Here is a 26,017-nt window from a genome sequence, read left to right as displayed (position 1 = left end):
CTACACGGCAGCCAGTTCAACTTGAAGTTCACCCAAACACGTAGAAAAAGCTCAGTCGTGCATAAGATACGATTTACTGAGAAGGCAGGACCAAATATGCAGAGCATGAGCAAAGAAGTGCACTGGCCTGCAGCCTGTTTGCATGCAACCATCCCCCTTCATCTATTTATCCCTCTATTTTCCCAAACCTTCCTCTCCCCAGTCTACCTTGATCCTTCCATTTCCCTGCCTTTGGTCTTTCCTCTAATCAATCCATAATAGATTTTGCAACATTCCCACAGTCCCCTTTAAACATGACAATGATTTTTATAAAGTCCTCAACTGCTTTTCCCCTGGATACTGATCCCTGTTCCCCTGGCAGTGACCCCTCAGCCTGTGAGGTGATGGGGACTCTCTACCATTGACACATGGTGACAGGTGTCCCCTAGCCCATGGGAGGTCCCCGGGGACAGCTGGAGTGGAGTAAAGGCAGATCAGGGATGACTGGGGCTCCCCTACATGCCAGTGTGCCCCTCTGCTTCTGTGTTTGTGGGGATGAGCCTTTAATCGCATATCTATCAACAAATATCTTAGGGTAAGATTAAGCTTAGCCTTCTGTAATCAGGTGTCTAACATAAACTGCTCAAACAGGCTGCCTCTCCAGTCAGTAATGAAAAGGAGCATTTCCATCCCTAGGCACCCAGCTCAGGCTGGGAGGGATTGCCTTCTGGAATTCCTGCCTGTCTCTTGGTAATTGTGAGCTTTGATTAGCCTGCTTGCTTAACTTTAAAATAGCTAAAACTTGTTGAAAGCAATCCTTGCTTCTAGGAACAGAAATGTTCTTCCTCATGGACTCCTGGCTGGTAGGGCTCTGTGCAGGGTGAGGTACAGCATGAAGAGTGACAAAAAGATGGGAAACATAAAACAAGACACAATTTTGGATCGAAATTAAAGACTGCATTGTTCTTTGGTAAACAAGCAATCCTGATGTTAATTATGTACATATATATACATCAGTATGTTAAATACTGTTCTGTTATTTACAGAAACATAGACTGTACAGGGCTGAGGTTTGTTGACTAACACTGAAGTACCTATACGTTCCATATATTTAGAAAAGATGAAGTGTTTCTAGTGCAATAACACTACATTCTTTCCAACACCATTACAGATTTCATTGTCTTAACATGGAAACCAGAAGTTTGTCTTTACTTATCACAGCCAAACTCAAATTGCTTTCTTCCACGGAAGAAATAAAGGAAGTCTAGGGGGAAAACCCGGATCTTGCAGGTGTAAAGATTAGTATGCTTTAACAACACCTAGAAAAAGCTCAAAAAAACTTTGGATACACTTATGCTGTCACCAGCACCTGCTCCCAGGTGTAACCTCTACAAAATGATGCACAGCAGCATGGGGACACCTCCCATAGCAAGCCAGCCATGCACAGAGTGCATAACATTCTTAATGAATTCCACGAGGTGACCCTACAAAAAATTTATCCTGTGTGTTTCTGCAGTTTAAAATATCTGCTGTTACGCAGTGGCTGTGTTGAAACACTCCAGAAGGGTGTATTTCTGGCCACCTGTGGGTAGGTGTTGCACAACCAGGAGTGCGGCACAGAGCATGGCAAGGTGAGAGTGGGTACAAGCTTGGTGGGGTGCTACCAGATGCTGTGCAGGGGAGGGGAGGTCCAGTCTAGGGCAGCCCTGCCCACACTGCCCTCCAGGAGTGATGGCTGCAGTTAAGGATCCCCAGCACCACATGCAAGACTCATTTTGGACGAAGCTGATAGATTTGCTGGGAAACAACTAACATGCATGGGTCTTGATGATCAGGAGATAAGGAGCAAGGAGACAACTGGGAAGCTGTGCCATTTGATAGTGTGGATGTACCCTTCAGTCTGTCCCAGCATCTCTCTAAGTAACAATCTCCCTCATGCAGCAGAAGCTGGCGCCGATTATTATTCTCAAAGCAGTGCGATTTCATGTCAGAGGGCCAGGCTGTGATAGCCTTGCTCACAGCAAGCAGACCTTATTTCGGTGGGACACCACTGTACTGAGTGGTGCTCTTCGTGGTGTGAAGTGCATGTCAACATGAATACAGAGATAGCTATCTGTTCCTTAGGGTTGGCCTTTCCAGCTGTGAAGCTGTCACCAGAGGACTATCATCACTGTTTTTCAGGGGAGTAAAGTGAAGTATGGGAGTGTTACGTGACTGTTTCAGGGTCTTGTTGGTCATCCTAAGGGCTATAAGCAGTGTTTAGAAGTGCCTTTGTCTGTCCAAGAACTCTCAGCAATATGACCCTGAGCATTTCATACAGATTTTATTAAGAACAGTTACTCACTGTCATGTTGAAAACCAGCATCAACCTTCCCATTAGTTCCAGGAAATGCATCTCTTATCAGTACGGGCTTCCTGTATGTGGGCTAACTTCTTTTATCACAACTGGAAAAAATTATAAACAACCTGGTATCAATGAAAACTGCAAACAACTCATAATTAGTGCAGCTCATCTCATTACCTTCTCCTACCAACAAGTAACTCAGTTACAGTTAAACACTTTCAGTGTCATTTAGGTAGTGTTGAGACAGGAATGATATGCCGTAAATTATTATTACATTATTAGCTGCTCTGGAAGAATTGCTTCTGTTTACATCAAGTCAGGATATGACTAAGAACACCTAATATTTGAAGCATCATCATAAATCTGCTAAATATTTTTGCTAAGAGACTGAACCTAAAGGAGAGGTAGGTAACCTTATCTCAAATTTCACATTTGTAGGATTATAAAAAGATTGCTTTCATGTTGCCTCTCTGTTAAGATATGTTTATCAGGAAAAAAATGTGTTTTTTTTTTTTAAACTGTAAGTTATTTTAAGTCATTTTACTTAAGTTACTTATAGCAGGTTGTTACATTTTAATGAATTGCAGTTTGTCTATCAGTGCTGGAATAAGAAGGCTTCTGAAAGCATTTTCCTTCTGACCTTTGCTCAGTAAGAGATTTAATGATAGGGCAAACGGCTCAGCTGAAGTCCTTCAGGCTATGAGAGTCTGAACTGAAATCTGGAAGTCTGATCTTCTGCTTAAACTACAAATGTGTGGCTGAATAGTTGCTCCAGGATGATCTTTGTATGTATGATGAATTGGGCATTGTGGTGGCAGGAAAGAGAGAAGTTGTGTCATTCATTTGGAGAGGGTCAGGTTATCTACTGCTTCTGTTACAGAAGCACCTCCTTCAGTTCTTAGACACCTATATCCCATAACACAAACCTGAGCAGTAGGAATTGGGTTGAGAAGAGGAAATAATAACCATGCACAGCAGATAATTCTTTGCAGTACATGGCATTTACCAGAAACTTTATGAAACTATAGATCAGTAACTGGGAAAGTGGTTGCACATTCCTTCTTACCCCACAGAGATGGTTTTGATATATAGTGAGGTTCCCACTGGTTTCCTGAGTTAACTTGTGGACCAGTAGGATGGCTTTTTCCCCCAAGGCAGTTAAATAAAAATTAATAAATATATAGATAAATGAACTGTTAATTAATTAAATTAATTCCAAAGAAATCCAAAAGCACTGTTTCGCCTCCCTTTCAAATGTTTTTCCATAGCTAGTTGTGACACTGAAAGGGATTACTAAAAGTGCGTGACTAACGCATCGTAAATCATGACAGGATATTGATCATGTGATTATGTTTGCTCCTATTTAGGAAAGTAGCACAGGAAATATTACTTTCAAAATGTGTCCACTATGAAGTAATCTGTCTGCTCCTCGTTTCTGTTATAAAAAGCAGCATCAATTTTGGTAACACCTTTTGAAAAGCATGGGGTGTAGACTTTTTGGGGGTATCCAGGAAGTATGGTATCTCCTCTCACAACCCAGAATTCATCCCCTATCAAGAAAAGTTCATGTAAAGATCTTATCAGAATCTTCTTCTGGGAATGACACAATCCTTTTCATGAAAATTAATCTTCGGATGGAAAAATGCAGAGAGAAAATAATGGTTACTTGAAAACGTTCTATGTATTAGTTCTAGAGCCCCAAAAAATTGCAATAGTTCTTTGCACCACATATTTTGAAAACTGAAATTTCAGTCTTCATTCATATTTATGTTAGTTTTCCATGAACTAGGAAGAAGCACATGCAATCATTTTAAAATTCAATAGATAATTTTCCAGTAAAAAAGGAAAATAATGACATTTATTTTGGCAGAGAAACTTTTCTGTATTGACATTAAAAAATAAGATGCATGTTCCTTATCTTGGATAATATTTTTGTTATCTCTGTGATTGAAATGCACCAATTTGTAAGACTAAACTAAAGCTTATGGAATCCTACAGAAAGAGCTTAAGTGTTTTTTAAGCCAGACACAAACTCTCAAGGTTACTTGGAAAGACAATATAGGAAAACAAAAATACAACATTTTACCTTTAAAAATGACGGTTTTGTCTTTTTCAGGAATTTCATATGCAGCATAACGCCAGGTGGCAGCCGTGGCCAGAATGAAGATATTAAATTACAATCAGCTCTTCTAACTGCAGGATTCTTGCACAAAAAATGCCTTATGTAAATACAGAACAGGTTTTAAATCAAATCAGATGTTCACACACATTAATGCATGAAACCACATCATGGCAACAAGGGCAGGATTTATCTGACTAAACCCAGCCATGTATCCTGCGTTAGTCACCCTAAGCTCCCTGCAATGTCGATGGAAAGAAAGTTATTTCCATGGTGGCATTCCTCTCATCTTGGTGCAGACATCTAAAATAGGTCAGACGAACTATTTTGTCAAAACAGAGTTTTTTTCCCTTACGCAGAAGGGGAGCCTAGAGAGGCCTGGCTCACATGGCTGGTATGGGGTAAGATTTTGGGAATGAAACCCCACCCTGGGTTTACCAACAACAGCTTGGAGAAACAATCAGTGTACGTGAGGATCTTCTGCAAAACAGCACTTCACTGGCTTTGTGGACTCCAAACTCTGAGGTCAAAACTTGCTTTAATGTTGATTTTGGGGAGGATCTGAAGCAGGGGAAGCACAACCCTACCACGTGAAAAGGAGGGAAAACAGCTTTTCTATCCCTTCTCCTGAAGTCTTTGGGCTGTCATGCCCCAGAGAGGGACAGTTTGAATTTAGCACTGAATCAGTTATATTTTACTTTTATTATTGTACTAAATCACCACTGCAGGGGCTTTTTAAGCAGCTATTTTGTTAGGACTTGCAAACCCTTAACTCTCTGCAAGTGAGGACAGTAATGAAGGTGCTGTGTCCCAGGGCTGGTTGTGCCTTTTACCAAAGCTGAACTCTCCCAGATGCCAAACACTTGGGACTTGCTTGCAACCTAATGTGAAAACAGCCCATGTTTCCAGAGGAGCCACTTTTCCCCATCCTATTCAGAACATACCCTGTTTCAAAGGTGATCTTCCTCCTTATACTTATCCCTCTTAATCTCTCCACCATCCTCGTGGTTTTTGACTCCCACCTCTTACCCTGATTCCCTGTCTCACCTTTCTGTCTGGAATGGCTGATATTCTGGGTAAAGTTACTTTTCCATGCTGTGGGGTATAATTTAAAAATGACACCCAGCCATTTTACTTTCAGAAAGCTGACTTACTTGTCCCTAAAGAACGATTTCTTCACAGAAAGTGGTAACAGCATCAAAAGTTAAATCAGGGCCTCAGGTGTTGGGCAGTGAGGGATCTTTTGGCTCAGTTGGGTCTTTCATCTGAGCAGATTCCCTTTGATCATTGTGGGTATTAGAAGATGGTCCCAAAAGATGCCATTTATGGAAGAAATTAAAGAACTCATTCAGGTACATCCCATACACAAAAATGTCACTAAAAGGTATTCCAAAGGTTTTGAGATTATAAGCACTAGTTGATCAATAACTGCCAATTACCACAGAGGTAATTAATATCATCTTGATGAAGAGGGAATACTGAAGGGTCAAATTTCCTGCACACTGCGTATATCAGAACATTGGGGTCTTTGGAATGGAAAAGTCCAAGTGAATGGCCAAACTCATGGGCAGCAACATAAAACAGGTTTGTAGCTGAAAACAGCAAACAGAACACATAACAGGAGAACTGTGCCTTCTCATTTGTCCTGAAAACTTGAAGGATCAGAAGTTTTCATAACTGCTTGCCTAAGCAAATGAATCTATTATAGGAAATTCAGTTGCAGATGGAATTCTGATCAGAAAGAAAAATAATTAAATCATTACAGTAGAGCACAAGGAAACAGTCTGTAGATCCTGCAGAAATCGGTGTGGGAGAAGTGTGGATAACTGGCTAGCTGAAAAGGGTCACATAGACATAGTCTAGCTGGCTGGACAAAAATGCACATCGCTCTCAGCTTATCTGAAGTAAAGCAAAATACACTGTCTTTGGCTGTCCTTGTTACACAGTAACAGGAAGATTTTGGTGGGAAAAGAATGTTGCAGGTGGGAACAGATAACTACAGAAGAGAAACAAGGGGCAGGCTTGGTATTTAGGCAACTAACCAATAATGAGCTTAACTTTTGTAATATGTATGAGCTAATTATAAGAAGGCATAAAAGGTGATTGTAAGGTACAATAAACGAAGTCTGCTGATCACTCATATTGAGTGACTGTGTCTTCCCTCCGTCGTGACAGGAGAAGGACCCTGGACCAATGCAAGTGATGTAACTGCATGGGGAGAGACAAGGAGGTTGGAGGAGTGGAGAGAAGGGAGCTACCATGTCCCTCAGAACCCGCCCAAACAAGTCTCTACTGAGTTCATGGCAGAAGTTCAGCTGAGGCCTTAACATTTTAAACCAGAGGGCTCAGAGACATTTTACACCTATGGAAACCAGATGCCCAATGGTCCTTGAAATCAGCACCATTTTTAAGCACTTATTAAGGAAGAGAGAAGAAAGACACTGCACCCTTGATTTCATGTGCAGCCTGCTTCAGGAAGGGCTTGGAGATCTTAATTTCCTACCCTCTTTGCTCTTGGTCCAGGTTTCATCCTCAACAAAGCAAGCAACTCCACCAAAGTCCTTTCTGCGTGCTCAGGGAGTAATGGACTCTCCTGGGCCATGAAAGGGAGTTGAAGTCACTGTGAGGAGCAAGTCCCATGCACAGCTGACGGGGGTTAAGGAAGTAGTGGATCTCAGCCGTGCATAGAGCGCTCTGTTCTGATTTTGTAAACTTCCAAATTCCCCTTCCATACAGATTTGCAAAAAGCTCTATTTTTCATAGGGAAAACTTAGGAAAATTTGAATTGATGCATCAGGAGTGAAATCTTGGTTTCCTCAAGAAATAGCTGGGCATTTACACGCTGCTGCTGCTGCAAGGGAAGAGGAACACGTGTTTTAGGTTGAAATGTATTTCCTTTTTTGCTCATAAGTTAAAAACATTCATAAACTCTGTGTCAGCAACCATCAGGTGGTTACTTGAATCTGACTGGTAAGTTAAGTGTTGATGGCAGAAGCGAGATCCTGGAAAGACTGTAAGACCTTGAATGTAGTCTCCAGAAAAGGATTTAAGGACACAGAGGTTATGTGCTCACTCTACATAGCCTGGGTGAGTGGGTATGTTTGGGTGGGAACACAGGAGCTGACTAGAAGTGTGCATGTGTGCATGGTTGGTAATGAGAGAGGGAAGGCTGCTGGTAAGCCTACCCTGAGGGCAGTGCCAGAATTATATGCCTTGAGTCTGTCTAGAATTTATTTATTTCACACAAAGCACATGTCTAATCCCAGGAGCGTAACTAGAGCTATCTGCTCCATAACGCTCTAGGCTTGGGTATACCCTGCAAGCACTGAGCCTCTTGCGGTTTGTGCATGCGTTGGGCATCATATACTAGGTATAGATCCAGTGAACTACAGGCAGCTTGTTACATTTATTTTCTCCCTCCTCCTTTTCATCTGCCTTTATACCCTTCTTCAAAGACTGTCAAGAACTATAGCCACAGCATCTTGAGCAGGTACTGTGTTTTTCTGTCTGCTGGCGCAGCTGGACACTGACCTTTGCACATGCCATGTACGGGGAGAAATCACTAGCGCTTCAGCGCAGCTGCTCCATATAGGCAGTAACTTGACAATAACTCATAATGCTTGCATAGAGTTTTACCTCTGGCTGCAAAGGAGATCATAATGTCTGCATCACCTCTGCCCTTCTTGATGAATTTCAGTGGGGTCACACTGCTCCAAACACAACGCCTGTTGGATGGCTGCATTGACATCTGCTGCTTGCAGGTCTGGTGTGTATTTTAATATCCTTTAAAATATAAGATAGAAAACCAGCTGTGTTTTTACAACTTATGCTGTGTAACACACTCTGTTTACATTAAGAGTTCCACTATAATTACCTATATGTCAAAACTTGTTTTGCCCATTTTGGCCTTTCTGTAAAGGTGGAGAACCCAGCTGCACCAGAAAATCCACAGCAGCATTTCTGTACCAGGTCCAAAGTGCCAGAATCCAGTTTGCCCATCACCTCCAGCCCAAAGAATTCCTGCATTTCTTTAATTTTTTTGGGCCGCTGGACTATTACTTTTCAGAATGAAAGATTCTCCACCTTTCTTAAAGACAATCATAATTTTCTAGGTACTTCTAATGGGGGAAGGGGGGGGAGGCGGGGGATAGTGGGGAGGGATTTTAGGACAATCAGTTGTGTTTGCTTTTGAAGCACTTCAGGAATTATACTAACACTCCTTCAGACATGTACCTTTACTACTCTTCTTTCTGTTCCATTGGAGCATGCGTAATAGAGTTTGTTAAACCCTGTATGAATATCTTTCTCTTAATAATATTTTTTTTGCATTATATTATCACCATAAAAGTTTTGCAGTTTACTCAGAAAATGGTCAAAATGAGTATTTCTCTAATTAATTGATTATTTTCTGGTAATGTACCCTCCACTTACCCTGCGCTCTAGGGTTACCCAGAGTCCTTTAGAGCACACAGTGCAGCTGTTTGAAATATATGACTGAATACAAAATGTCAGCAGTAGTAAGTAGTACCCCATTTCCCCCACTTTTTTTTGACAGTAATAATTCAGACAAAATCATATCCTTATTTTATGAAGAGTTATGTCTCATAATGACAGAAGTCACATAAATAACTGTATTTCCACCTGAACTACAGGTCAAATGTAGACTGACTCAGGAGTTTGTTTATTTGTAGAATCAACACATGAGTGAATGCATCATCAGTTTTAGTTCTCTACAAAAAAAGAGAAAAATGAGTCAGGGCTGAAGAAGTCATTGTCATGGTACAGAATGCAGCCCCCTCTATTTTGAAAAATAGTCACCTTATTCATTCTGCTAGAATTTGCAGAACTAGCTCCTCAGCTACTATATACTAGTTCCAGAGACTGCAATGGATGCTCAACAGCTGCTAAAGATCTCCAAGGTTTACCCTCCTCACCTGGATAAGCTGCATGCCGCCTTCCTTCTGCCTTATGGCTGCAGGAAAAGCACAAGAAAGTGCTGTACATAGTAACAGGAGAAACGGGAGGGTCTCCATTCTCATTTTCACTGGCCTTTAGAAAAAGTCCTTTTTGTAGTGTGCCACACAACTGCTTCACTTTTCTTTAGGACTTGTTTGCTTTATAAAGCCTTCCAGTCCCTGACTCATCAGTTCTCACAGTTTCTAGTTAGCAAGAGAACACAAGTGTAACAGTGTTTTTGCCATAAAAAAGATCAGTGCTGTCTTTCATGTGGTTCCATCCTTGTGCAGGTTTTGCAACATGGAAATATGACTGAGGGGAAAACAGACCTGTAGTTCTTTTTATAAGCTCATTAACCTCTGGTTACTAAAACATAGTCTTACTCTCCAAAAACAAAGCATATGTCTTTAATGTTATCCATTCAAAGTTTGTATTGATTTCAGATGGGTTGTTGAAGTACCTAAGGGGAAAAACATTCACAGAGGGTTACAGGACTGTAGACCAGAAGTAGAAAATTTGCTTTCTAGGCATTTTTTTGTACTTGTTTGTACAGGAGCATGTACTTAGGGAGGCTGTTCTAGTGCCATCATCTTTCCATTTGGCCGAGTCCTTCAAAATTAAAAGGTCAGGGCTGTAACTCCCTGTCTGATGAAGCAGTGCTCTGTTTATGCAGTTTTTCTTTGATACAGTTCTCACCTGGATGAAACTTCATTTTGCCTGCACAAAAACATGGTAGTCCCACAAGGAAATGAAAACACTTTTCTCAGCATAGCTGAATTCATTATAGAAATTGAGCCAAGGTGTTTGCATGCCATTTTTATTCAGCAATTTCCACTGTTTCAGAGAAATGCCTGATTACTTCATATTTCACAGTCTCCTTTTATACTTACTGTAAGATTTTACAAAGCACTGAGGTTTTCTAAATCAAACTCTGTGATGGCTTTCCCAGTCAGAGGAGAGGGTCCTTTGTTCTCCATATCTTCCATTGGTGGCAAGAACTTCTGAGACTCAACATCAGATCTACTCTAATATTGGGTCCGCTTTCCCTCCATGTCCAATCACCCTCTCCACACACTTCCACAAATGAGGACAAAGCAGAGGTGATGGTGAAGACCCTGGAAATCCTGAAGAGAGGTGTCTACTGTCATTGAAGACAGCCTTCTGTGTGGGGCTGACACAGGGTTTAGGGTATGACCTGCAGCACTGCAAGGCAGGTGGGACATCACATGTGTAAAAAATAAACCCCCTTCCACAGGACTGGCAAAATAATAGAGCTGTGAAAGAAGAGGTTATAAATATTTTGTATGCTTGAGATATTTGCTGAAAACGTTTCCTGCTGAGGAACACTGTGTTGGTACCAGAAGGTTCCCCCGAGCACAACATGCCTTGTGCCATCCAAGCGCAAAATGGGGGACTGCTGGCTCTGTGCAGCTGAAATGGGGCCAGACCCTGGCAAGGCCGACGGGACTCTGCAGGGGCTGTCTGGTTGCCGAGGACTGAATTCCTACCCTGAAAACAGACACCTGAGGTGCATTAAGGCAGAGACCCCCTCCCTGGTCCTGGAAGGAGATGGACAGGCTCAGGGAAAGACCAAGAGCTGGAGCAGATGAGCTAAGCAATCCCCTGAGGGAGTTTTTGATAATGACTCTACTCACAGAGTTGTGTTAAGTATCCCTAACTGAGTGAGATGAATCTAAAAATTGGGTGGAGAGCTCTCCTGTGCAGCTTACACACCCACTCACCATACCTCTCTGCAGAAATAACTTCTGGTACTTAGAGCCCCACCATAGCTTTACAACTTTTTTCTGTTCCCACACAGTGTCTCTATGTGCACAGTGTCTCTGTGGTTCTAGAGGAAAGAAGTAACTTTCAAGCCTAGAGGACTTGATAAATTTTCCTCGCTCTAATGAAAGGGCCATTAAAAGCCATCAAAACTGTCTAGGAAGCTACTGATGAAATTTATGGTGTTCTGATTAGCAGCCTTCTAAAGGACATCCTATTGCTACTCTGTCAACCTTTCTCACTTTTCTTGATACTATTCACGATTGCCCTCCAGAGATCAATCACCTCCTCAAACATTTCTGAATCACCTAGAATATGCTTTATGAAGGAAGTTCCGTAACACAGAGATCTTCTTTGATGTTGTCCTTTGAGGTGGCTTCATCCAGAAGTAGTACAACATATAATGACAATCTCCTGTTTTGGCTTAAAGAAGTTGTCATGGTTTAACCCCAGCCAGCAACCCAGCACCATGCAGCTGCTCACTCACTCCCCCTCACCCAGAGGGATGGGGAGGAGAATCAGAACGGAATCTAAAACTTGAGGGTTGAGATAAGAACAATTTAATAGGTAAAGCAAAAGCCGCCCACGCAAGCAAAGCAAAGCAAGGAATTCATTCACCACTTCCATGGGCGGGCAGGTGTTCGGCCATCCCCAGGAGAGCAGGGCTCTGTCATGGGTAACGGTTGCTCAGGAAGACAAATGACATAATGCCACATGTCCCCCCCTTCCTTCTTCCCCCAGTTTATATACTCACCATGACATCCCATGGTATGGAATATCCCTTTGGCCAGTTCAGGTCAGCTGTCCCAGCTGTGCCCCCTCCCAGTTTCCCGTGTCCCTCCAGCCCTCTCGCTGGCAGGGCCCAAGGAACACAAAAGTCCTTGGCTCAGTATAAACACCACCCAGCAACAAACCAAAGCCATCAGTGTGCTATCAACGTTGTTCTCACACCAAATTCAAACCACAGCACTGCACCAGCTACCAGGAAGAAAACTAACTCTATCCCAGCTGAAGCCAGGACAGAAGCAAGTGTGAGAATTGCTATGCCCTCTTTCTTTCAACCTTTAAAAGTGCCTGGATAATCTTTTAAGATTGTCCTTATCTTTTCCTCTTCCAGAGTCAATCTTCTGCCTTGGATGCATTCCTGAGCCCCAGCCCCTACTAGCTGTACCTGAGAAAGACACGTAACACTGACAAGAAGAGTTAAAATTTGCTCCTTTTTTGGTAAGGTAATTGCTAATGCTTAGTTTATGTATTTAAAAACTAATGCAAACTGCAGTACAGAGAAAGGAAAAGTGAAAGAACATTATGAAAGGCCTCAAGAGGACATAATTAAGTTGTTTTGCAAAGGGCAAGGTCTTAAGTATGTGAAGCTTGAAACTGCTCCAACTCTGCTGCCTTACACACCCTCGATGTCCTGGCCAGTCTGGACTCTGGTAGCAATGTGGGACCCCTGGCCAAAGCCTGGGAGAGCAGGTCCCTGAGCAGGGAGCTTGTGAGCTGCAAAACTGCAGCTTCAACCTGTGCCACCTGGCTGTGCTGCAAACCCTCAGACCTGGCAGTACAAACCTAGCCTCAAAAATATCTTATTGCTGATGAAGACGAGTGTGTGACCTACTTCTCGTTTTTATATAACCGTCACCCATCTCCAGCATGGTAATGCTGATTCACTGACAGGGTCCGTTGTGTCCCAGTAAGCTTGCGTGAGTGCTGAGTGTTCAGGGCCTCCTGGCAGCTTAATCCTTCATTCTTAATTTTTCCTTGCTTGTGGCAGTGCTGTCTGTTCCTGTGAATGGTGTCTTGCTTTGTACAGAAAACCCACCCTGGATGATCTGAAATCCCAGGCACATAGAACAGCATTAGTCATATATTTCCAAATTTCCTCTGCAACCACAGCAATCGTCTTGAAAATAAGGCCAGGAAGAGGAAATGCGGAAGATCCTTGTCACAACCTCTCCAAAGGCTTCTGTGTAACACGTTAAATCTCCTTCTCAAGAAGCAACATACGACAGTTACTGCTGGTGGGACTAGACCAGTCTGGCAGCTGCAGACCAAGTGCTTATGACTCAGCTGTCAAATGTGTGGGTCTGGAGCCTCTTGCTTTGCTGTAGCATTTAGAAGTGCCCAGTATATGTGACTCGAGGAGTGCTAGGAGAGAAGATGCTCCCCAGATTCCCTTTGCTTCTTGTGCTCCTGACATTTTTGTGTTAGTATATATTGTTACAAGCTCGCACAGCCAATACTTTGTAAGGGCCCTATTAAACTCTCAGTGAAGTCATTAAGATGTGGGGTTTTTTTTTGCCTGAGTTTTCATGTGCAAGAGATTGGGGCTGGAACAACACTTGTGCAGTCAATAATTTCAGAAGTAACTAGGTTTTTTTGTGTGTCTCTTTTTGCGTGCCTGGCCTCAGATTCCAGGGAAAGTTCATATTTATAGAGGATGAATACTTAAAATTATGTTTATGGACGAATTTCCCCTGCTGGTATCCAAGAGGCCTTTAATTCCAGCAAGCATTTATGAGTTATAACAAAATCATGGTTACAAGAAATTTTCTCTTGCCCGTTAAGTGTAGACAGAGAGCTCCAGCACTCCTGTTTCCAAACCCATCTGAGCTACTTATTATTATACCATTTGCCAGGGATTTCATTGCTTTTCCTAAATCAAAAGTCCTGTTCTTTTGTTGCCAAAGTTTCAGACATTAAGAAAGCAGAAATACAGATGGAAAAATCCATGGTCCCGTTATCCAGGTGAAATCCATGCCATGTTGTCTTCCATTTATGGTACAGATTAGACCAGAACACAGGACACTTTCTAGATTCTCCTTCACAGCCAAAGAAGTACTATTAATTGTCCAGATACTAGTAGTTTAAGCTTATTAATACCTGGAGATGGGAAGAGTACTTTAATTTAGCTGTTTCCTTGAATTCATTATAGAAATACACTGGCCTTCTATAAAAGAAATAATGGCCAACGTGCATCATTGTAAACATTATCAGTGTTCTGCTTCACCGTTGCTGAAATGTCCTTTTGGCTCCTCCTTAACCACTTTCAAGTCTCAGACAACAGCCAGAGCCTAAAGACCTGATTTCTGAAGGTAGGCTTCACATACAAGAAGGTATCTCGTTAGGATATCAAAGTGTGTAGGCACTTTTAAAATCAAAGGCAATTAAACTCCATTATTTATGTACAAGCAGTACTCACAGTAGTACTCACAGCAGTACCCTGCCTAACTCAGCACCTGAAGTCCTCGGACTGAAGTTTCTTCTGGACAGGCTGTGTACATAACACAAACTGTTGAGAAGGGTAATGGGAGATGTTGGGGCAACACCAGTTTTCCAGTGTCTCTACCCTGCCTGGACGGCCACCAGGTGAGCTCACTCGCTTTCCAGTCCATGACTTCACCGTAGTGCACAGCTGCCTTTGTGGCAATGCTGAGCTGTTCAGTTCCTACTTGACTTGCAAGCCCTGCTGCAATTTACTGCTTAGTTTCTCACCTAGGCTGGTTTTAGACTTTGCTTTAGCAGTGCTCAGTGCGTATCTAGCGTGGCACAAAGCATGCATGAGGATCAGAACATGGCAGAGAAGAGCTTTCCTGAGGTCAGACATGGCAGCATCTCAATTAACCGTCCTTGGTCTTGTCTGCTGGCACAGTGGGACAGTGGGTCTGTGGGTACTCTGGGAGACACATGGCTTCCTCCAGCCCTGATGAATGGTGCAACAGAGGTTAGTATGTGTTTTGACCAAATGTCTGAGGGATCTGCCCTGCGCAGAAGACCAGGAGCATATCTCACCTCTGCCTAACGGGGTTTCAGCTGTGATAACTGGAAGACTGTCCTCATCAGCCATTCCCATCCCATCTTGCTGCCTTTACCAATTCTGCTGGAGAAAGAGGAACAGTGAGGAGGAATTGAATTCCTTGTACAATCACATCATCAGAGCAGTGCTGTGAGAGTTGGGATCAAATCCTTTCAAGGAGAGGACAGACCTCAGCCAAGCTTTCTTATGGCTCAAGAGGTGTTTAAGTCACTGAGCTATTGCCCTGTGAGGGGGACCTAAACAAGGTGGATGGAGGAAGCGCATGTGCTTTTGTCTGTGTCACCACTTGTCCTCTGGAGGATTTATCTCTGGTAGTTACATGAAAATCCTGGTGTTTTTTTCTTATCACTTTGGCTTTTTTGCTCTGGGAAGTGGTTCTTGTAGGCAATTTATTGTCAGATATTGTAAGCTGGACTGTGAGCCCTGACTTCATTCCCACAGCTCAAGGTCACAGATCAACAGGGGTAATCCCCTGACTCCCTGTGACCATATCTTCAACACTTTCTGCCCTGTCTGTGTGCTGGCTCCATCGCCAAACTGGGCACCTAACCTTTTCCTGGTTGCTCATGTCCTGTTGTACCAATGACTGCCCGCCAAACCCACCCACAGCAGCAATGGAGCATGGGTCCTCTCAGCCCATTGCCATGTTCCCCACCTACCAGCAGGCACCCATCCCCATCCCTGCCCTGCCCCCTCTGCTGCCATGCCATGGCATCATGGCAGGTGAGGCCACAGCCACCAGTCTCTCCACAACTCTTCCTACACCATCGCGTAGGATCTACTCCCTCTTCTGCCTCCCCTGCACTGTTCCTGAGTGTCTTCTTCTCCCTCCTCTGTCACCCAGGTCATTTCTTATTGCCTGTCAAAGCTGCCCACCTACTTCTGCTTCTCTTTAACTTCCCCCTACAGACACTGAGCCCTGCTGAAAATGGTGGCGGGGTCCTGGCGCTGCTCAGGCTTGTGTGTGGCTATATCAGATGCCTTGCCTCCAGTGGACTGAATCAGAACGCAAGAAGGCTGCTATAGTTGAGCAAAATACTTTATTACTTAAAACCAAATTGATTAATAAATAGTTGGAAAACAAAATAAATTAAAACTGTACATTAATTTTATATTTTTTAATGTTTTAAATTAGAATTCTCAAAAGCCATTTCCAACTCAGATGTACGGTAACAGCTGAAAGGTACTGTTTATACCCAAGGAACATGAAAAAAACATTTCTGGTATAAATACAGCCCTGCACCATCACTTAATATTTCTAGCAATTAAACCAGCTGTTGCTTTTTATTATACGGACGAGTTTCTTGTTCTTGAGGTCAATCTCATACTGGTTTGATCCATGGAAAAAGTAGAAATATCCTAGAATTGGAAGGAAAAAATATTGGCAAATTAATCTTTCCTTTCTGTGTACCTATTGATATACACATGTTATTTTCTTGGGTGATTTTTTTTTAAAAATCATATATTTATATATCTATTTGAAACATACACTTTTTTTGCTTTGATTGGTGGTCTTTTGCTTTGATTTTAGTTACATTTTAATTTGTTTACCATTTTTCTGAAGGGCAGCATCAACTGTGTGGCCAATTCCTTGGAAGTCAGCTGCTATTTTTCTTGGGTATCCACTTTCCATTGATTGGGTATTTTCATTGAAACTAAATGAAGAAAATGCATGAAAACAAGAAACAAGCATGTGATGTTCAATGTTGAAACCAGGTGGAATTTTTACTAAATAAGCCTACTGTCAGCTGAAAATCCAGTAACTGTGAGCATCTGTGATATCACAGAACTGTACAAATCCCGGCTGTGTGAATATTTACATCTGAAGTAATCTTTTTAATGGCCTATTTTCAGAACATTAGATTACATATATCACTTCCATTTCCTGAGACTGCTAATGAGGCTGGATAGGGCTTATACTGGGTAATAAACTTAAATAATTATTCTAACTGAATATTTTAATTTTACAACATCCAATCTATGAAGTCACCACATGAGTGGAATGTAAACTTTTGGTTTCAAGATGATATGATGGATTAATTATTAGGATGACATTACTGTTTAGCTGAATTGTTTCTTAAAAAGTAAATATTCTAATCTCCTTCCATAACTTTCTTGATAGATTTTTCATTTATGAGTTTCAGAGAGCACTTCTGTCCCTTAATAGCTACTGAATGAATACATGACATGATGACAAGGTCTACTCATGTTATCCTTTTATACTAAGTTCACTTAGTTCACTACTGCTTCTTAATGAATAAACAAAGCTCATTTTCCTGTTAATTGCAGACTGGTAAGGGTAAATGGATGTTGTCTCCATCTCAGGTGTTACAGACTTTGCTTTATGAAAAGACATGAGTAATTGCCTCTGACTTTCAGCTTTATACTGGCTGAGAAGGCTGATAACAAGAGGCCATGGAACTTACTGTACAAATACTAATATAACTTGACATTTTAAAAGCTAATTTGAATTTCTGCTGTACAAAAGAGCAATGAGCCTTACCTCCAGTACTTGCTGCCTACAAAGAAATAGGTTTTCTTGGTATTTTGATCATAAACAGCTGCATCGATTTTCCTGACGCTGGTTGGGAAGCCCAGGTTCTGAATAGGCTTGGGGAAGCCTGAATCTATACTGTAGCCACTGACAGCCCAGTACTGGTCGTCTGCAGGAAAACCAGAAGTTAGTAGGGATTCTGGAGGAGGCTGAGCTCCTTTTCCTCAAAGCCCCAGAGCTTTCTGTGTAGTAAATGCCACCAACAGCACAGCTGTCCAGCTGAGATCATGACCATCTAGGGCACACATAAGTGTGAATATTTCAGAGCTGTTAGATTTTCCACTTTTTATAGTCATTAAGAGTATTATATACTCAATAGTTAAAACTCAACATGTTTTCCAAATGTGGCCATCACTTTAAAAAATGTATTTAAATAACTTAATATAGGCAATCAATTTTGTCTCAGCTATGATCTTTCTCTCACTGAAAAAAGAGTAGTAGTATCATATTGTAGAGGGCTGTTGTGAAGCAGCATTAGTTAATGACAGTAACAGCATTTTCAAAATTAAAATGGATTTAAATATTAAGAATATCTTCTTTTAGTATTAGTATAATATTATGTCCATTTTTATTACATAACATTAGCAGGAGTATTTTAACTTTATTCATTCATAAAAAGGACTGATGTAAATATAAGAGGAATACCTTTAAAAAATAGAACTCGATCCTTCTTGTCAACCTCATAAGCAGCATCAAAACCAGCTGCCAGTGATGGCCAGAACGAGGAGATGGTGTCGTGCTCAATGACTGAGAAAAATGGACTTTTGCGCCAGACATAGCTGATAGGAAGGAAAACAGCACTGTTTCATTGTCTGTGTTTCACTAGGAGATTAGTAGCATAGAAATGTACTTTAAATCCTACTGTTGGGGTGCTGGAGCCAGTCCTCCCTATGAGGCAGGGATATCACCCCTCTTGGGATGCAGTCCTTCATTTTGCCCTGCTCTCTCACAGATATTCGCCCTTTACTATGGGGTGCTCTAAGGTCACAGAACAGTTGAGGCTGGAAGGGACCTCTGAAGGTCATCTTGACCAAACCTTCATTCAAGCAGTGGCACCTAGAGCTGGTGGCCCTTTAGACCTTTAGACGGATAGTTTACCCAAGACAACATGTGATATCTGTGGTAGTGCTGACAACTGAACTTTTCTCTTCACCATGTGCCATGCAGGTAGACACAGCTGTGTTCTGAATTTCAGTTTGGTTACAAATGCTCATTAAACATCTTAAGAAGCATGTTAAAATCCAATTTAAGGAGAAACTGCTCCTTCCTCCTCTTCCCTGAAAATTATTGTTTTTAAGCTACAATTCTTCATCCTGTGTTTCAGAAGAGAAATCAGACCCACATCACCGAAGGAAGCTGTTCAACCAAAACACAATTACCAGCCCAAGAAGTGGGTGAAAACATGGGCTGAACATGCTGTTCTCCCTCACCAGGGTGGATGTGCCCATACACCAACGCACTACAGTGCCCAGTGCCAGAGCATGCCCCAAAAGCAGACACCTGTAACAGCAGTGGCTCCCTACAGACAGTACTGGGCAGTGGTCCAGTGCAGACCCCTAGGTCATTGTGTCACCAAAAGTCACCCGGGATGTTTTCTACAGCTCCCTGACCCCCACATAGGCTGGTGTGACAAGGACTGTCCTGCATGCAAGGCAGCTGCAGGCTGAGCAGTGGCACTGGGATTATTCAGCCTTGCACAGTTTTAACAGATATGGGTGATGATATGTGATGGCTTAAAACATTTTACTCACCTGTCAGTAAACCTTGTTACTCATCCAGCCCAGCTGGGCTGGTAAAATTTTGCAAAGTTGCCTGAATACTTTCAGAAAGAAATACCTACCTTTGTAACCGAGGGAAGATAAATTCCTTGAACTGAACTTTATGCTTTGCCTTTGTGAGTCTCACAAAAAGCTGTTGCTAGAAATGAAAGCACTTACCTGCCTTTGAAGAACAGTATTTCTCCCCGGAGAGTGGTGACAGCATCAAAAGTCAAATGAGGGTCACAGTCCTCTGGTCTCATGGGTGTCATTTCTGTTGGTTCTTCCCTGGGTAACAGTTCAGTTGGTGCTTCTGCAGGTGTCGTTTCAGTTGGTTCTTGTGGGGGAAAAGCTTTTGTTGGAAGTACGGGAGATTCCCTGGGGGGTCCTTTGGGAAACAGATAAGTGTAGAATTGGAAGTTGAATTAGAGCGTTTCATGTTGCGGAGCTTCAGGATGTACCATATGGAGCCAAATGCATAAGTTTCTTAAGGTTAAAACTCAACTAGTAAATTAATGCCAGGAAAAGTCCCTGGGCAATTTGACTTGGCTGTCTGGGCTGGTGGCTATTAAAATGGTCTCTGGCATTGTTTTGCCTTGACAAGCTGTTGGTGTGTCAAACTGTATGTGCTCAAGAGTGAATGCAGGGCAAACACTATTTCCAAAAGGCAGTTGTGCATGTGACTACCTTTTGTGGAAGATAAGAGAGTTTAATACCACAGACATGGGCTGCTCCCCTGGTAATAAAGCTCCTGGTCCTTTTGAGTAACTGGCATGGATACAGCCCACAGATTCCATTTTGCAGATGTAGGCTCTTAGCCACAAAGAAACCAAGAGAATTGCCCAAGAATAATATTAGAAAATTAAACCTCAGTATCCTTCTTGCAGTAGAAAGTTCAGTCCATTTTAGCTGTTTGGTAAAATTCATTATAAATACTTATCCGTCATCCACCAAAAAAATTATGCTTCCTGCTTACCATAGAGGGCCTGAATTCCATCAATATCATCCTGAGGAAGTCTGTAGTTCCTTGTATCCACGGCCATATATATAGGATACATCAAAGCACCGAAGACGTTGGAATGACCAAGACCTAGTGAGTGGCCCAACTCATGAGCAGCAACAAGAAATAAGTTGTATCCTAAAAAAATATCCAGCACAAAGAACAATCACTAAATAAATTTTCTTGTGTAACAGTGGCATACAGGTGTCATCCTTTCATGCATGATATATCGTTTATGGTCTTAATAAACCAGCAAAATCTAACTATGTCTTAAGTAAAAGGCTCTCTGACATCCTGGAGGAGAAATGAGTTTTGAATTATAAACATTTATTTCTCTCAGGGAAACCAATCTGAGGACACTTTTTGCTCATGTTGCAGAAATTTTCCTGCCAACAAAGAATCAGTTTCTTTAATGTTAATAGCAACTGAAAACTGGGTGAGAACATTTTAGTCATCTGGCCAGATTTAGGGAATGATAAATGGCATGGAATTCATCTGGTGACTACGTCACAGAGATCAGTAACATGTAAGAATGTTCCTGGACATTGCTGGAAACCAGAACACTTCACTGTTATATTTAATTATTTTTACCAACAAATTCAAGATTTCTTTTTCCTTTGTAGAGGTTAAAGATTTGTATCACTTTAAATAAAAAATAATATTATGGTTACAATATTACAGTATTACAACTTTTGAGATCATTACCTGAGGGTGAAAATTCCCTGCCTTACAATGTCACTATTACCCAATATTGCTGTTTCATGCTAATCTCATTTCCTTCACTGGAGCTGTAACTGTAGTCTGTGCATTAACTTCAGGGGTTCTGCCATGACTGCAGCTCAGGTCAATATGTGCAGAATCATTTTACTAAATTACACTGACATTTTAAATCTCAGTAAATACTGGAACTACTGCCATGGAATCTGTGACTTTACAGTGTCTTCAAGAAAACAATGTCTAATAAAAAACAGACAATGCAATATTTGAGGTTACCTACCGTTATTGGTAGTAAATTTAGTCCAGTTTTCATCTTCATCAAAGTGGGCATCCCCTCCTATCCCACGGCTGGGAGGATAGGCATGAGCCAGAGTTCCTCCTGGACCATCAAAGGAATAGAAGTCACCATGAACTAAAAAAAAAAGGGGTGGGGTGGGAAAGTTATGCTTTTCATCATATCTGTAAGAAAGTGATAAATGCTTATCATTCCTGGGCAAGGAAGTCCTCTTACATCCAGCTGCAAAGGAGATCATTATATCTGCTTCACCACTGTAGAGCCTGGTGAATCTCAAAGGGGTGACACTGCTCCACAGCTGGAAGGCTTTTGTAATTGCTTCGTCTACATCATCTTCTAGCATATCTGGAGTATAGTTCAAAATCCTGTGAAATAAGGAGAAGGGAATTAAAAGCAACCAGACCACATGTGGCTGGGGCACATAGTATCAAGGTCAAATATTTTAATCAGTGGTTGTTCTTATTAATGTGTCTCAAGCTGTTTATTTTCAAATTATTTGCTTAAATTACAGAAGAAGTACTCACAGTTTTCTTTCAAGCCTTTCAGAAACCCTAACATATATATTCTCAGTTGTATACCTTCTATCCACTGAGTATATTATTTAGTAGGCTGCTTTACTGAGTAATGTAAACTCCTGTTTTGGTATTTTTATCGCTGTTTGGAAGCCTAAAGTAAAGGATATGAATAGACCCCACATTCATGTCCCTTTTATCCTCAATGAAGCTTTTATATAGAGAAATACAGGAATAAATAGTAAGGAACCTGTTGGCATTACTTCTGCCCAGCATTCACAAAGATTCCCAGTGGTGTACAGAGACACATGGTTTAAGGTATGTTACCGATATGTCACATCTTCTTTCTTCCACCTAGGGCTCTGTGGGAAGGTGCTGTATGAACGGACGTCTGGTATTCCACATCTAGGCTGCTTCATCATGTCCAGTGTCTTACGATTGAGCTCCCCAGTCACCTCTAGCCCAAAGAATGACTGCATTTCTCGGATTTTGTCAGTCATGCGATCGAGGTTCTCTGCTTTAAAAAGAGAACGTTTCTCGTCTTGAAAATCATAAAAATTTTCCAGATATTTCTGATGGGGAAGAAAAAGCAACAGTTTAGAACATAGAAGTTTATTTTCAAAGACAGAGAGTTGTTAATAAAATATTCTACATCACTATCACTATGTTAATTTTCTCAGTAAATGATTTCTTAGGTTCTGTCTGTAGTCCTTACCTTAGCAAATTGCATATCTTCTTTTTCCTTTTCTGGAACCACTGGGAAAGCACAAGAACATGCAACGTATAGTAACCCAAGAAAAGAAAGGATTTTTGTCTCCATCTTTGCCTCCCTGTCTTATCAGCCCTTGCTAGAAGACCTTTCAATCTCTTCTTCTGTCCCAGGCTCACTCCTGTTTCTCTATTTATACCAGTTGTGAGCTTGTTAAAGTCAATAACTGCATGACTCAGTTTATAACATCCTCTGATTTCCCACAGAAAACAAATTTGTTCTTAGAAGCAAGCTAACACATGACAGTTCACCTTGCCTGAAACCCCCTGATTTCGCAATCATATTATTGGACCGTATTTTATTTTTTTTTCTTCATTCCTAAATTGGACCAGTATTTTAAACTTACAAGTATCTAAATGTATAATCGGTCACCTGGGTAAAAATCACCTCATTTCTCCAAGGTGCTGAAAAGACCTCACCTTTTGTGAGGGACAACAGTCTGTAACATTTTGTAGCACATGATAAAAGACCTCCAGAAACTGCCCCTCAGTTTTCTCAGTGTGGCACTCGTGTAGGACCTCAGCACACCAGGCATGAACCCCTTCCTTTAGCCCATCTTGTCCCTGACAATTTTAGTGACATAGCTGATTATACAAATGACTCATTCGTCTCTTCTCTTGAACCTGACATCCCAGAACAGTTACAGGACCATCACCTGTGCTGCTACCTGGCCTGTGTAATCACAGATTTATGGCTGCATGCCCTTGTTCTCCCGTACTTGCCCCAGGCAACTCCCACACCACAATGTAAAGGTCTCAGGAGAGCACCCCAGGTCACATATCCCGGTCTGCATAGTCTATCGGCCACGGGCATTCTATCGGCCAAGGGCATTCTCACAACTGAAGAAGAAATGGCAGAAATTGCCCTAGAGAAATACAGGAAACTTGTGGGTGTGGGGGTCTTCAGAGAACCTTTTCCTACATGTCTCCCAAATCAGATGAAAGATGACGAGGATTTGAGTTGTACGTTCCAAGTTCCCCCGTGTGTCAGGAGTCCTGCTTTTGGTTCCTAGTGTCCTTTTCTGAACGTGGTGTACTGCACTTTATTCAGAAGTTGCAGAACCACTGTTACTCGCTTCCCTCTTTCTTGCATGTCATTTCTGAGACATCCGTCTTCTGAACCAGAATTCTCCTGTGTTGACTTAGTGCCCAAATGCAAGTTCAAAGGGGAAAATGTGAGCTAAAAATAATCTTCTTTTTGAACGTGAGAAAAAAGAAGAAACCACTTTTCTAGTGAACGCAAACATTAGAAACTTCAAAAAAACCAACCCTAGCACCACAGCAGCTGAGCTCTGCAGTCTGTGAGGTGGCCTGGGGAAAGGGCATGGCCTACTTCCAAAGAAAACTGGGGCTGAACCGCCCGACTGGAGAAGGGTCACACTGCATGCATGACCCAGGTCAGAGCCCAGGTCCTTGAACTGCTGAGTTAAGTGGCACAGATATTTATGTCTAAGGCTGCAGTGAGATGAGGGTGGCTTTGCCAATACCTCATTGATGCTGTAGTGGGGTGCTTCTGCTCCTCCCATCCTGGCCAGCACTCCTGCTGTTTCTGTGTGCCCTTCTGATATTGAGTGTGCCCTCAGTGAACTGACTCAGAGGGCTGAAGTATGGGAAAGCAGCCCAGAAAAACAACCCTAGCCCCACCAGCAGTAGTTTTCTGCTCAGGTTAACAGCTACGCCGGCTCCCTAAGGCGTGAGAAGAGTACCAGAGCCAGCATCAAGGAGGGGTGTGATACCACGGGGATGCAGGGATGCAGCCAGACATGAGGCTGGGATGCTAGGACCTCTCCTTTTGGCAGCAGCAACATAAAAGATTATCTCTGCTGGTCATGGAACAGCACCCCTGACTTCATTTGTATGGTATGGTGTCTGCATTTTTGTATGGTGGTGCCTGCATTTCCGCAAAGAAATTCAGAGAAAAAGCAGGGCCATTTTAAACACTGTGTTTGTATCTCTGCATCTAGCAGCAACAGTTAGCATGTGGCACTTATCCCCTGCTTTCAGCTAAATGTTTTGTAAACACCCTGCTTGCTGTGTCCAGGGGATCTGGGCAAAGCAGTCAGAGCAGCAAGAGGCAGCACAACCAGCTGGCGAACATTTCAGCAAGCTATCATTTCTCACTGACTTTTGCAAGGCTGCCGAAAGGCATGTTAGAGCTCCTTCATAGCTGTTGGCTTCCCCTTCCAGGGTCTTCTGCCTGCGTGCTGGAGCTGACATTTACAGAGTGGCTGGTGAGTGCTGGGTCTTGCGTTTGGAATATGTTTGGCAGGACGAGTGGGGGAAATTCACAGCTGAGGCAGCCTGCACATCTCCAAGAGCTGTGAATGAGTGTGCTTTTTCCTTGCATGTGGATCCGTGAGAGGACTTGCCTTCTTGTGCTGACCCCAAAGACAGCAGCAGTTTTTAGGGTTTAAACTTATACGGGTACTCAGTCCTGGGTTTACACATTACAGGATCCAACCAGGAACTGTGTTGTGGCTTTAATCAGAGGTTTAAAGTGCTTGAAAATTACATTGTCAGTGGACGCGGTGAAGATTTATTGGCAAAGACACAGCTCTGCTTTAAATGGGGGCAGCTGAACTGAAAAGGTGGCCTCACATGGCACTTTTGCCTTATCTATAGGTCTACTGGTTCATGAGTTCTGCTTCAGGGGTGCCCAGAAACACATAGTTCTTGACAAGGCTGAGTAGGTCGGGTGCCTGCTTCATGCCTTGGCCCCCATGCTATGCTGATCTTCCCACCTGCCCTGGGAGGCTGCTCCCCTCTGTGCCCTGAAGTCCTGTTGCCCTCCAGCTGGGCTGGGTGGGAGACCACACAAACTGCAGTTGTGACTTTTGCCAGTTTGTACAGCAGTAAAGCAGCCAGGATGGATTCAGGAATACTGCTCATTTCTTCCCTCAGCTCATCAGCACTCAGACTCATACATCCCGTATCACTGGTGAGTGCACTTAATCACTGCACGCAGGGACAAGAGTGGGTGCTTTCCCAGGAAGACCCCTGCAGTAGAACAGCATTTCATTGAATGCCTGCCAACATCCAGGCTAATACTCCTCCACCACAGAACTGTTTGTCCTCTGACAGCGTAATTCATATTATCCTGTGGGGTCTAGCCCAAGTACTAGGCTTTTTAGCACATTTGTCAAAATTTTAGGAATTTTGCCATTTTTTATTTTTATATGGTTGAAATTCCATCCAGAAATGTCATGCCAGTTCTGTTTGGCAGTTTTGACTTACAGAAAGAAGCAGAAGGATACTTAATATAGTCATACAAATAGTCATTAACTGTATAAACAACTGCAAATTAGGTCAAAGGAAGTTTAACTAAATATATATACACTATGGTTTTACTTCCTAAATTTATAGAAGCATCTGTAGATGTCTTCTTTCCCATCTCCTTTTTTGGTCATATTGTTTTTA

At 42.3% G+C, this 26,017-nt stretch overlaps 1 protein-coding gene and 1 pseudogene across 1 annotated transcript; both read right to left on the bottom strand.

Annotated features, from left to right (window-relative positions):
- Positions 1-1,187: 1,187 nt before the first annotated feature.
- On the bottom strand, positions 1,188-10,384 carry LOC129784358 (stromelysin-1-like; annotated as a pseudogene).
- A 5,633-nt stretch (positions 10,385-16,017) lies between these two features.
- LOC101924760 (stromelysin-1) lies at positions 16,018-22,681 on the bottom strand. Its single transcript, XM_005230556.2, has 10 exons — positions 22,548-22,681; positions 22,160-22,404; positions 21,537-21,685; positions 21,306-21,437; positions 20,285-20,446; positions 19,489-19,696; positions 18,197-18,330; positions 17,501-17,660; positions 16,549-16,652; positions 16,018-16,356 (listed from the first exon to the last, which is right to left on the bottom strand). The coding sequence occupies exons 1-10, from the start codon at positions 22,650-22,652 to the stop codon at positions 16,256-16,258; spliced, it is 1,500 nt and encodes a 499-aa protein (XP_005230613.1). The 5' UTR covers positions 22,653-22,681; the 3' UTR covers positions 16,018-16,255.
- Positions 22,682-26,017: the final 3,336 nt, after the last annotated feature.

Source organism: Falco peregrinus, chromosome 4 (assembly GCF_023634155.1).
Source record: "Falco peregrinus isolate bFalPer1 chromosome 4, bFalPer1.pri, whole genome shotgun sequence".
Taxonomy (NCBI): domain Eukaryota; kingdom Metazoa; phylum Chordata; class Aves; order Falconiformes; family Falconidae; genus Falco; species Falco peregrinus.
The sequence above is the reverse complement of the archived record's forward strand: the minus strand, read 5'-3'. Positions and strand labels throughout refer to the sequence as shown.